The following is a 14,127-nucleotide window of genomic DNA, read 5'->3' as shown; positions in this document are numbered from 1 at the left end:
AGAGCTTATCACTGAGCACAGTGATCTTTGGAGGAGGGGCACAAAAAACACAGTCCTCGGCAAACAAGTGGAACAGGGAAGTCAAAGAGGAGTCTTTCTTTTCTTCCTTCCTGAACTATATATAAATGGCAGATGTGGGTCACAGGGTTGGCTCCCGTGCCCCCCCCCCCCTCCCCAGGCCAGCACACTAGACTTCCTTAACGAGTCAGATGAGGGATGGGGATGAAGGCAACACGTTTCATGTGGGCCCGTTAGATCCGCGCGCGCGCACGCGAGTGTGTGTGTGTGTGTGTGTGTGTGTGTGCGTGCGTGCGCGCGTGTGCGCTCTTTCGGGTGCCAGGCTGGGCTGGTGGTACAGCCCTTTGGGCCCCTGAGGGACCGTAGCGGGTCAGCACCTCTGAGGACACAGCACTGGCGGGGAGGAGAGGGGATCGGTGCAGTTGTCCGCAGTGGCGGGAGCGCGGGCGGGCGGCGGCGCCCGCGCTCTCCCCCGGGGCCGTGGCTGCAGGAGGTGGGGGTTGCGGCGGCCGCTCGGGGCGGCGCTATGCGGGCGGGCGGGCGTCGCTGGGCCCGCCCCGCGGCATCCCTGGCCAGACTTCCTCCTGCCGCAGGCGGCCAGCCCAGCTGGAGGAAGCAGCAGCGGTGGCCACGATGAGCGCGGGCGACGCGGTGTGCACCGGCTGGCTCGTCAAGTCGCCCCCTGAGAGGAAGCTGCAGCGCTACGTGAGTAGAGAGGCCGCCGCACCCGTGGCCTTCGTGGCCTCGCGTCCCTGGCCACGGGGCGGGTGCGCCGTGGCGTCGGGAGCGCCGGGGGCTCTGGGCGCCAAACGCCGCCGCTCCCAGCACCGGGCTGCAGGCGAGGCCGCTGGACGGAAAGCGGAATCGCACGTCGAGGCGGCGTGGGCGCCGTGCCCCGCGGCGGCTCGGGCCTCGGGCGTTTGCCCGCTGCGCTCAGCGCTCCCACTCCGCCGCGGACCGTGCCGGGGGCAGAGGGAGGGGGGTCGGGCTGACACCCCTGGCGAGGCTCCGGGCGCTGGAGCAGCCAGGGAAACATCTCGAAAGACTGCCGGGGTCTCGAACCAGGGAGTGGACCTGAACCGTGTTGCACCCGAGGGGGCCGGGCAGGGGCCGGGAGGAAACCTGCACGGGGCGAGCAGGCCGGGAGGCTCCTGCGCTCCCCTAGGACGGAAAGGAATGCTCTCGTACAGCTGCGCTCCGACGCCCCTGTCCCCACTCCTCCACTCAATGCGTTCCTCATCTTGTCGCTTCTCCGCTTCTGCTTTATGCTGACACCGCGCTCTGCGAGCCCAGCACGAAGCACCGACTGTTACAATGCACAAAAAAGGGACACTTGGAAGAACACATCTCCCGACACAGCCCATGACATGTGTCAATGTGCTCCACACAGCTCCAAAGTTCATGGTCTCCTCCCGATCACATCCGAATAAAAGCATTCGACACAGAGACCTGATTGCTACTAAGCATTCTGCAGCCATTAGGAAGAACCACTTCAGTCCCCCGAGACTTGCATATAAATAGATATTAGGGCTTTTTTGCTTCCCCCCCCCCTTTGAAGGCTGAGAATAGCTTGATGAATCCATCTTGTTCATAGTTCCTAATTTCTCTGCAACTCCAGTGCGTATCTGCACATAACAGACGTGGCCCACCCCAAATACGAGTCAACCGGGTGCTCTCCCCTACAGCTTTCAAACTGCTTGTCTCTGGTTCAGCCAAATGTCACCAGCATTTTTCTTACTACATTTAAGATCACATATTGTGTGCACGTTGTGGAGGTGGGATTCTAGAAAGACAGGGATATGTGAATACTTCACAATTTGTGACAAGAGCTCTTCAAGAGCGTGGCCACATTCCCTACTCTGGCCTAGACACTGCCTTGTTCTTAGAGGGCATTGGACACGGTTTTTTGTTGTTTGGACTCTGGAACAAAATTTTAGAAGAATGTTATTCTACTTAGCACATAGTTATCAAAGATACATAAATGCAGCCAGATGCCTATGGCTCATACCTATAATCCTAGCTACTTAAGATGCTCAGATCTGAAGATCATGATTTGAACCAGCCCTGGCAGAAAAGTCCATAAGACTCTTATCTCCAAGTAACCACACACACCAAAACAACAACAACAACAACAAAAAAAAAAACCCAGAAACAGAGCTGTGGCCCAAGTAGAGCAATAGCCTTGAGCAATAAAATTTAAGCCCTAAATGTAAGCCTTAGGAACATCATGTACTCACGCACGCATGCATACACACACACACACACACACACACACACACACACAGATGCATAAATGCAAACATGTCTCTAAATGGCAGTTTCCAGCAGGATGTATAGTTGATTTTTTTCCCAGTCCAGTATGTATCTTGTCCTCAGAAAAATGGTTTAAAAATGTTTATGCTCATAAAGTTGAGACAGTCTAGATGTGCACATCCACTGTCATATGTGCTTCATTATTCGAGGATGGAACAGGGCTATGGCACCATTGGAAATCATACAGCCAAAAGAAACGGAGAACCCACAGGCCACTTATCAACATTCCAGGACATAAGCCTCAACCTTTGAAGTCCACAATTGGAAGTCTTTCCAAGAACAGTCAGTCTTTTAAAAAGCCTTTCCCTTCTTTTTCCCCATCCCTGAAACATACCTCAAAAAGAAGTATTTCCTTTCATCACTGAGGTCTGCAGAAAAGCTTTTTGCCTTTAGATGGCGATCATGTGTCACTTTTATAGGGTCTACCCAGGCTGTTCTTTACAGCTCCTTTAATTCAATTCCTATCACTAGTTTCTCCCTTCTGCCCTTAACAACTCCCTGTGTTCTGAGCTGGGAAAACAGAAAAAAGACTTGATTCAGTTCTCAAGAAGTCCATGGTCTAACGTGTTTAATACAATAATATGACAAAGCTATTTAATGATACTACGAGAACAATAACTCAGTTCTTTGTGTTGGCAGGCCATCAATGTTTGCTATCACAAATAGCTCAGTGTGCTTAAAACTTTTTAGTACATTGTATTTTACTTGATTCCATGAGACAAGACAAGGCACTCAGAAATTTACTTTTTATCAACTTTCTTTTTTCAAAATGGGTGATTATTTTCTTTTCTATTGTTTGTATCTCAATAATAAAGAATTCCTGATGTAAATTTTTAAGCACTGTAGCAATGAATAAAATGAAAAGTTCCCTCACATCTTACGCTCCCTTGAAACCCTCTCTTATTCCCTAGGTATAACAGCGGTTATATGGTATAATTCTAGACATTTTCCCACAGAATAGTTTTTAGCAGATTGTATTATGCTAATTGTCATACACTTTGCTTTCTTTTCACAACTCTGGACATATTTCCACATGAGTACATATAGATTTACTTCAATAGAAGAGTCTAGAGAACTCTACACTTAATAAATATGGTAAATTGATTTTTTACGAAATTGCAAAAATAAATCAATGGAGCAAAGACAGTTTGCCCAATAATGGCGTAAGAATAAATGGAATCTGTACTCAAAAAAAATGAACCGTGATACAAATTTTACAACTTAAGGGAAATTAACCCATGGGTGGAAGCTGCTCATGGCTGTAACCCTAGCTACTCAGGAAGCTGGGATGTGACTTTCACAGTTTAAAGCCGGGCCAGGCAGAAAATTCTGAGACTCCAATTAACCACTAAGGAGCCAGAAGTAGAGCTGTGGCCTTGAGAGAAAACACAACAATAAACAGACACAACATCCAGACCTGCACAAAGAATGTATTATAGATCTAAATAACTTTCTGTACATCTATAATGATGTCTCTTCTTTATTAAGCTATTTCTGTGGTGCCAAACTGATTCACTGTGTGTGCATGCATGCAGGTGTGTGTGTGTGTACTGGGGCTTGAACTCAGGACCTCTAACTCTTGCTTGGCTATTTCATTCAAGGCTGGTGCTCTACCTCTTGAGCCACACCTCCACTTCATGGGTTCACTTTTTTGTTGGTTCTGGGCCTTGAACTCAGGGCATAAGTGCTGTCCCTTAGCTCTTCAGCTCAAGGCTAGTGCTCTACCACTTGAGCCACAGCGCCACTTCCAGTTTTCTGGTGGTTCACTGCAGATCAAAGTCTTATGGACTTTTCTGGCCAGGATGTCTTTGAACCGCGATCCTCAGATCTCAGCCTGCTGAGTAGCTAAGATTATAGGCATGAGCCACCAGCACCTGGCTATGGATTCACTTTTCAATGTCGAACCAGCCTTGATCTCCTAGGATATACTTCACTTGGATGTAATTTATCTTAAAAAAAAACACTGCTTAATATTGCTTATAATTGTATCATAATTTAGTACTTGTTAAACATTTATTTAGCTTACTTATGTTTTTCTCACTTCTAAAAAATGCTACAATGACCCTAATAAAATAATACTTATATGTGCCAGGTGTCATGCTAAGTCTTACCTGTATTAATTCAGTTTTTGCATAAAATTTTGAAGATTTTCTACTTTAGATATTTTTCCTAAAATGTTTTACAGTTTCATATTTTGTATTTATGTCTTCTTGAACTTTTCCTTAGATTTGGGAAAATTTCTACTATAATTGCATTTTCCCAGAGGTATTGAAAACTATGGCTATGCATGATTAATTTTTTCCCTTTATTGCCATCTAAATGTAATACTTTCTCAACTTTGTCTTCAATCCCTGGTTCTTTCTTTGGTCTAATCTATTGATGATGCTTTCTATTCATTTTTTTTTTGATTTACTGAACTGCATATCTTTAAGATTTCCATTTTTTCAGAGTCTCTGTCACTCTATTGAATTTCTCACTTGAACTGATTGTTATGATTTGTTCCACCTGTTTGAGATTACCTTTGTCAAGTAGCTGTACAAAGGGGCTACAATTCAACACATCCATTTATTTAGACAATGCATTTTGACCAGATTCACTCCTTCCATCATTTTCCCCTCCTTTTAATTTCTTAATCATTTAAAAAATCAATCCCTAAATCAATCCCTAAAGTTCTTTATCTGGCATTTCAACTGTTTCAATATCTTAAGATTTGGTTATTTAAGAGTAACTAATAGGTTGGGCACCAGTGGCTCACACCTGTAATCCGAATCACTCAGGAGGCTGAGAGCTGAGATCGCAGTTCAATGCCAGCCTGGCCAGTCCATTAGATTCTTATCTGAGTAGAAAAAGCCCAAAGTGGCACTGTGGCTCAAGAGGTAGAGTGCTAGCTTTGAGCAAAAGAAGCAGGGACAGTGCCCAGGCCCTGAGTTCAAGCCCCAGGAAGGCACACACACACACACACACACACACACACACACACACACACACACACACACACAAAGTAACTAACATTTAGAAGAGTCATGTTCCCTTTTTTTTAAAAATCTATCTTATGTTCTATGTTGTTATTGGCACATCGTTTGGGATGGATATGTCTTTTTGGGTGTGTCTGCAAAACAGCCTTCTCCTGAGAGCCCTCTCAGAGAAGAGAAACAATCATAACAGCAACAGTACCAAGAAAGACATAAAAATACAATGAAAAAGCCAAGCGCTGCTGACTCATACCTGTAATCCTAGCTACTCAGGAGTCTGAGATCTGAGGATTGGGGTTCAAAGCCAGCCTGGGCAGGAAAGTTGAGACTCTTACTATCTCCAATGAACCACCAGAAAACCAGAAGTGGTGCTGTGGCTCAAGTGGTAGAGCACTGGCCTTGAGCTGAAGAGCTAAGGGACAGCACCAAGGCCCAGAGTTCAAGCCCAACGACCAACAAAAAATAACTAAATTATATATGTAATATATAATTATATATAATATATACATATTATATAATGTAGAATAAGCTATAAAGTTAAACTTTAATAAGAGTTGGAAACATGGCTCAAGTAGTCAAGCAGCCTAGTATGTGGGAAGCCATGAGTTCAAACCCTCTCAAAATAACTTATGTTAAAAATTAAAAAATACTGTGCTTACTGAGGTCAATACCCAGCACTACAAGAAAGTTAATAGAGGCAAAATTAATCATTATTAAAGAATGAAATAAATAGTCAGGGAAAGGGTAAAAAGGAAGAAGCAAGGTTAAAGAAAAAAATGAGAATGAACAGGAGGGAGGGGAAGAGAAAAGAACGAGATAAATGAGGGAGGAGAAGAGAAAAGAACAAGAGATAAATGAGGGGAAGAAAACAAGAGATAAAAACATGGGTACAAGATAAAAACAATACATAAATTAGATAAAAGTAGACAGAGGAATAAAACAAGCGGATGATAAAAACAAACAATCTACTGTTAACTTGTACATTTTCTTCTCCAACTAAATATTGTATCTACTCTGATGTATCATGGCGCAAACAAAGCACATTTAGTACTTAGTCTTTTACATTTAGTAAATGAAACCATTAAACATCAATTACATTGGAAAGGGTTGCTGGCCTGTGTTCTGAAATAAAATTAGTACTGCATTTGAAAAAATATAAGCTTAATAAATGAAATTTAGAAATACTAGGACTACTAAAAAAGAAGAAGGCATAGAAAAGAAAGAAAGAAAATGAAGAGCAAGAATTGAAGATTGGGGCTGGGAATGGGCTTAGTGATAGAGTGCTTGCCTTGCATGCATCAAGCTTGAGTTCGATTTCTCAGTACCACATACACAGAAAAAGCTGGAAGTTGGGGCTGGGAAGGTGGCTCAGTGGTAGAACGCTTGCCTTGCATGCATGAGGCCCTGGGTTCGATTCTTCAGCACCACGTAAGCAAAAAGAAAAAAAGCCAGAAGTGGTGCTGTGGCTCAAGTGGTAGCGCGCTAGCCTTCAGCTGAAGAGCTGAGGGACAGGGCCCAGGCCCAGAGTTCAGGCCCCACGACCGGAAACCCCCCCCCCCAAAAAAAGAAAAAGCTGGAAGTGGCTCTGTGGCTCAAGTGGTAGAGCACTAGCCTTGAGCCAAAGAAGGTCAGGGACAGTGCCCAGGCCTTGAGTTCAAGCCCCAAGACTGACAAAAAATAATTTAAGATTGAAGAGGCTTCTCTTATGGTGGGCAGTGGCTCATTGCTGGAGTATATTGTAGTTTGCTCCTATTTTGTGTACTGGGAGTCACTTCTGGCACCACCAAGCTTCTGCACTAGAGGGGAAAATAGATGGAATTGACCACTTGGGATGCCCATCTCGGTGCTTTTGGTGCATAGTCAGAAGTTAAACACCACGAGCCACTCGGCCTGAGCTTCTTGATACATCAGTCTCTCAATGGGTCCACATCCAGCCCTCTCTCTTTCCATGATTGCCTCTTCTGGCTGTCTTCCCCCAAGACTGTCCCAAGGTCCATGACATGTAAATTCTTCCTTGTTTGGGGGTCCCCAGAGCTCAGTCTCAAACAATAGGCCTTCTCTCAAGATGGCACCTGGCCTTAACATTCCTGAGTTGTGGGAATGATGAAATGGATTTCTTGTCCAATCCTAGTCTACAGCAGGAGTCCCTGTCACACCAAGTCCTCAAACTAGGGTTTAAGGTCTGCTAGAAGTATGGGTATCTCAAACAGCTAGGACTGCCAGTGTGTTGTCACCAGCTGCCTGGCTTGTCTTGTGACTAGCTTCATCCCTCCTCCTAAGCCGGAATTGGAGCTGTGGGCTGTTTGCTACTTTTCTCTACATAGCTTTTTTGTTCCTGCGTTTGTTTCAGTTGTCTTATCTTGGTTGATTTCTAATGTTCTTTCTCTCCTCCCTCCTCAGAGTATACTCTGTTCTTTGTTCCCCTGATTCTTTTTGTTTACAGAGCCACATGGAGGTGACTTCTAATCTGCAATCTTCTCATAGAGATCTTTCCTAACTTTTAGGGTACCTAGTACCCTCTCTATTGATATCCTAGCACTGGAAGGCAAATGGTGATAGAGGCTATGGTATAACTACTTAGGACCTCTGGAGAAGAAATAGAATGTGAAGCCTGACCTTTCTTATTTTCTAATATAGACATTTAGTGCTATAAAATTCCTCCTGAGATAGCTTTAGTGGCAGTCCACAAATTCCAATATGTTATGCTTTCATTTTATAAGTATATTGTTTAGGCTGGGTGCCAGTGACTCACACCTGTAATCCTAGCTACTCAGGAGGCTGAGATCTGAGGATCATGGTTCAAAGCCAGACCCCGCAGGAAAGTAAGTCCATGAGACTCTTATCTCCAGTTAAGTACCAGAAAACCAGAAGTGGCGCTGTGGCTCAAGTGTACAGCACTCACCTTGAACTGAAGAGCTCAGGAAACAGCACCAGGCCCAGAGTTCAAGCCCAACGACTGACAAAAAGTATATTGTTTAATATTAGTAGGTTTACGTATCTTTCTGCTTTGTAATTCTAATTTAATTTAATTGCTATAGTATAACACATATTATTTGATTCTGGGACTGAATCTGATTCCCTTATTGGTTGTCACTACTATATATTAAATAGTAGAACATGTTTCAACAAATTAAAAAAGGCTTAAACCAAATAATATGTGTTCCAGTGGACTTTCTCAGATTGAGCTTTCACCTCATTAATTTCCTCTTCAGCTGTAAACATTTGTTCAGTCTACTAATCGGCAGTTTTTTTTCAAATTTCTAAGAATTGACATTTTTTTCACATCAGCTTTCCCACTTTGTCTATATATCTACTATTCTGTGAAAATATTTCCATCTTATGTACTAGCTACTGGCTTCCTGTTTCTCATCTATAATACATGCTTAGAAAAATAGGTTTCTAGAAAGTGGGAAAGCAAATGCAAAAGTCCTGAGGCAGAAAAAGTATTTTTACCATATTCTAGGAAGAACTTTTTGAATTTGATTTTGTATTCTTTTTTATTGTTATTGTAAAGGTGATATACAGAAGGGTTACAGTTACATAAGTAAGGTAATAAGTACATTTCTTTTGGACAATGTCACCCTGATTTTGTATTCTTTAAACACGTGATGATTCTTGATTTTCTACTCATATTTGTATTTGATGGTCTTGATCAGGGTCTTGATCAAGAGTCTTGATCCATAGTGGCCAATGAGGGTTGAATTTTGCCTCAGGAAGTTTGGCCATATTTGGCAAAAAAGGTAAAATTACAAGGCATTTACATTTTCATGCCAAATAGTAAATTCAGAGGATTCAGCCTCAGTCGAAAGTGTCATGTGCAAGAAATTATGTGGATTTCTGCATCTTATGAGAAACCTAATAAGTAATATTTGTTTGAATTACAGGAGCCTATTTTTGGTTATAGTAAAGTTTCAGAAAGGTCAGGGACCTGGGTTGGGTAAAGTGATGGATCCTCTTTACATGGGATCACCCCCTAGGCCAGCTCTCCTCCATAGGTCTCATTTACTCTGATATGAGCTTGGCCTTGTCTATAATTCACATCTCTTGGGTGTTTTGTGATCTTAGCCTTAGCTATCTGATGAACTTGGAAAACTTAACATTGTATTTTGTTTAGCTTTTCTTTTCAGGTAGGCGGGAATTTCTTTGTAACTTTTTATATCTTAGGTATTTCCAGCCTCCTGCTACTGTAATAAAATACTGTGGTGAAAATCTTCATACATTGGATCTTTGTGATTAATGTGCAATGATGGTTGTAAAAAAAAATCGTAGAAGTAGAATTTCTAGACAAAGTGCATTTAAATGTGAAATGTCAAGAAAGGTCAAATCCCCTTAAGCAACAATGTCAATTTTCACCTTTATAAACAGTCCATAAAAGTATTTCTTGCCTGTTACCCCTTCAAATATACTGTATTGTCACTATTTTAACTTTTGAAAAGTTGATAGGTAATAAATGGTATCCTGTTTTAAATTTTATATGAACGAGGCAGGGCATCTTTTTATATATAAAATCAACCTAATTCTGTTTGGGGAAAGTTTATTGATTTTTATCAGTTCTTATTTGATGTATGTACCAGTGCTAAAGGCTTGAACTCTCAACCTCACGCTCTTCCTTGGCTTTTTCTCTCTCAAGGCTGGTATTTTACCCTTAAGCCACACCTCCATTTCCTTTCGATCAACTGTTATACTTTTGTTCAGATTTAAAATTGCTGTTTGATAGATAATACACTCATATTTCCAAAATTCTTTTTTATTTTTTGGGTCCGGTTGTGGGGCCTGAACTCTGGGCCTGGGCGCTGTCCCTCAGCTCTTCAGTTCAAGGCGAGCACTCTACCGCTTGAACCACAGCGCCACTTCCGGTTTTCTAGTGGTTTATTGGAGATAGGAGTCTCACGGTCTTTCCTGCCCAGGCTGGCTTTGAACTGTGATCCTCAGATCTCAGCCTCCTCAGTGGCTAGGATTACAGGTGTGAGCCACCAGCGCCCGGCATTTCCAAAATTCTTAAACATCATTCACCTTTCAGCCATCAAGAAAATATAGTATTAGTTTTCCATCATCCTTTTACATCTCTTTATAGATATAAATATAAAAACATGTATATAGTTCCTTATTCTTCCTTTTCTTACACAAAATATAGCTTACTGTATAAATCCTACATACCTTCATCTGTTCCTTTAAAAATCTATCACAGAATCATTTCCTTGTCATTGACTAAAGATCATTTTTTGACAGTTGTATAATTTGTGTTGTGTGGCTCTGCTACCGTTTATTCAGCTGGTTCTTACTTTGGACCTGGACAGTTTCTATATTGTATATTCATTTCTACATTGTATATTCATTGTGTCTGTCTCTAAATATGTGTGTAGTATTTTCTATTCCATACCCTGAAATATTTTTGATGTGATATATGAGAAGTGGTATTTCTGTGTAGTTTTGATGTTGTTCTTTTAGTCAGACAGAGGTTGAATATTCCTTTTGTTTATTTACTGTAACCAGTGTACTCTTCCTGTATTGTTTGTCTTTTTTGTCTCAATTCTGGAAAAAGAATTGACTGTTCCAGTTGGTCATTTGTATTTTGACTTTACTGGAGGATGAGTAGGAGGAGTTGTGTGTGAATGTGTGCCTAAAATGTAGAGGTTATCAATCTTTATTTTGTAGCTTCTAGATTTTAAGTCATGTTAGGAAGTCCTTTTCTACTGTACAGTTATAAGGGAAATGGCCTATGCTTTTTTAATGCTTGTATTTTACTGTTTTCCTTAGATCCATTATCCATTTGGAGTTTTTGCTGTTGCATATATAAAGGGTGGATCCAGTTTGGTTTTTTCCAAATGCCTATGCAATTATCATAACCTTAGTTATTAAAAAGTTCACTTTCATAAGTTTCTTTCATATTTTTGTTTCTTATTAAATTTATGCTTAGATTTTTTTCAGTTTTGTTGTTTGTAATTGGACCTTTACTCCCTTATATCTACTAATTGGTTGTTGTTTGAATATTTAAGGCTATTGATTGCATCTTCACACAGTTCCTTAGAAAATAGCTCTTACACCAAAGTTTGTCAAAAACTGTTGGGATATCAGGGCAGAAAAAAGGACAAAAGGAAATATAATAAAAAAAAAAACAGTGTTACTGAGTTGGCCCTGGCTTAACAAAAAACACAGACAGATCCCACATGGCATGAAGACTTATCTGAATCTAGAAGTTGCAAAAAATTTTGATTGTTCTATTGGGATGCACCTGGGTGTACTCGCTACTGTAGCTTCTCCAGTGGCATATGTGATACAGGCCAGCATTCCAGATTGTCAAATGCAATTTCTACAAATTAATAGTTTATCCCCTTACCTTGTAAGTAACACAGTTGATTATTTGGAGTTTCCTTGATACACAATCATATCATTTGAAATAAAACTACTTTCATCACCCTCCCAATTTTATATGTTTTGTATTTTTGTATTGGTTAACATCACAGTGTAAAACAGTAAAATCAATATTTTGACCTTGACTATTATAGACATGCCATCAATGCTTCCCTACCAAGAGCTAAGAGAAGATATATTATTTCATATTTGTGAAGCATTTTACTGATTTCTGTTAATGTTTTTTAAATGAAAATTATTTGATCTTATTAGTTTTTCAGCATCTCTAGATATGATAATCTGTGATGTGTGTGTGTGTGTGTGTGTGTGTGTGTGTGTGTGTACTGGGGCTTGAACTTGCTAGACAGGTTCTCTACCATTGAGCTATACCCACATCCTATTTTTTAAATTGAATCTAGTAAGCAGTGAATTCTATTAAGAGTATATTATTGAACCACCTTTACATTCCTGAATTAAACCCTACTTTGACTATAATTGTGTTGTTGCATTATTCATTCTAACACTTTATAATGGATTCTTGTATCAACACTCATAAGTGAGACTGGTGGTTGGCTTCATTTTATATAAACCTTTCACAAATTTTGGCACCAATGTTAATACTTAGTTCATATAAAATATGGCAAAATTGCCATATTCTAGAATATTTTAAGCAGACATAATTTTTAAGTTTAGCACAGTGTTCTCTTCTAAGAACATATTGGTACTTCTTTTTGATGTGTCCTTAAGATTTTTTATTTTTTTAATTGTTATTATAAAGATGGTGTGCAGAGGGGTTAGTTACATAAGTCAGATAGTGAGTATACTTCTTTTGGACCATGTTACCCTTCCCTCACTCTATCCCAGATTTTTCCTCCTATCCTTTTCAACAGTGAATAGTACTGCTGCGTTTGTTCACCCTTTGTCCTTCTATTTCTGTGCCTCCCCTTACACTTGCAAAGACATACAAACAAACAATCAGGACAAAACCCAAGTCACTTTCGTTAAATTGTTTTTCTGAAAAAGTATATTATCCTAGTTATTAGTTTGTGTATGTATAGTTGTACAAAATGATTCCTATAATTTTTACTTGGTTTTACTTTTTCCAGAGGAATTTCTTCCTTGTCATTGTGATTTTTGTGCTCTCTCTTCCCCATTCCAAAGTGGTTACTGGTGATTTTTCTATTTTATTAAGTTTTAATTTTTAAGCAACAGATTTTTATTAACTTGTTCTATTTTTAAGTGTTTGAACTCTTTAACTTCTCCTATTCTGTTTATTTCTTTCTTCTTTGATGTCTTTTAAAGATGAGGAGATTTGGACTGACTGCATACTCCATATAGATATTGAATTAGTCAGAGTTTTAATTTTCGAGCAAGCTGACCGTGACCGGTTTAAGGAGTAAAGATGCTTATCAAAATGATATTGAGTTGCTCATAGAAATATTAACAGGGCTGGAGAACCAGCTTTGAGGTTAAACAGCCAGGAAAAAACACCCCAAACCACAAGTCAGAACTAGTGCTGGTGAGAAATCTACTACCAGTACTTGCTCCTTCCCTCCAGTGTGAAAAGGAGTGGGACTTGAGAAGACTGATTCCTTGGTAGTACGGCAATTTGGGCAGTTGGGAAATTAGAGTATTCACAATCACTCAAATACCCCTAAAGCTACCTACTCCTATTGTCAGGGCCCCAGGCCTCTCAAGCATGCACTTGGTTTCCTCTATAAGATATGATGCAATAATTTGATCACTTGCAGTATTAGACTCTGAGGTTAGACTTGGGGGCTATGTCAGCCTGTGACTGTAAGATAGAAGGTGCTTTTAGACCTGTCATAGAAAGTCCAGTGTTTTGATGATGCTTTGAACTTAGGGTTTTTGTTTGTTTGTTTTTAGTTAGTCATCCTTTGTCTTTGGAAACAAATGGCTGCCTCAGGGTCTCCCAAAATGCCCTTTAGTCTCTCTTATCCTATGATAGTGACACTGAGATCACACTTAAAAATCCGTTGTCTTCATTTAGGACATTATTTCAGGTAAGTAGATGCTTAGTCAGTTACACAGCTAAAAACTTGTGGAATCTACAGAAGCAATATTGAGGTTTCATTGTCAGAGACTGGACCCTAGTTGCAAGGAAACCTGCAAATGAAGGTATTCATCATTTCCTCCTTCTACTAGTGGAATTTGTTGCCCTTTTTCCCCCCAGAAACTTACTAGGTGAGAAATTCCTCAAATAAAGAAAAAAGTGCAGGTGTCCTTTTATTTTCTGTCTTAGCCCAGGGTATTAACGTAGATGCAACAAAAAGGAAATTATGAGAATGATTTAAAGAAACAATAGGACTTGATTGCTCAATTATAACATATGTGAGAAAGGCGGATTTTGAATTTAGCAGGACTGGGGACATTGCAAAGTGGGATTAGCCCAAGGCAAATTTACAACACCAATGCAGGCCACATTTTCAACCAGCCATTTGTTGTCTGGACA

The 14,127-nt window shown here is 40.7% G+C and overlaps 1 protein-coding gene across 3 annotated transcripts in view; it reads left to right on the top strand.

Moving 5' to 3' along the window:
* Window positions 1–620: 620 nt before the first annotated feature.
* The window catches only part of Gab3 (GRB2 associated binding protein 3), a 63,588-nt gene continuing 50,081 nt past the window's right edge, over window positions 621–14,127 (top strand). For all 3 annotated transcript variants that reach the window (XM_042667560.1, XM_042667559.1, XM_042667561.1), the window contains exon 1: window positions 621–723. In XM_042667560.1, coding sequence (XP_042523494.1) covers window positions 652–723 — 72 coding nt within the window. In that variant the 5' untranslated portion in view covers window positions 621–651. The remainder of the gene's footprint in view (window positions 724–14,127) is intronic.

This window comes from Dipodomys spectabilis, unplaced genomic scaffold (genome assembly GCF_019054845.1).
Source record: "Dipodomys spectabilis isolate Male_0828 unplaced genomic scaffold, ASM1905484v1 ptg000411l, whole genome shotgun sequence".
Classification (NCBI taxonomy): domain Eukaryota; kingdom Metazoa; phylum Chordata; class Mammalia; order Rodentia; family Heteromyidae; genus Dipodomys; species Dipodomys spectabilis.
Note: the sequence above shows the minus strand (reverse complement) of the source record. Positions and strands in the feature narration are given on the sequence as shown.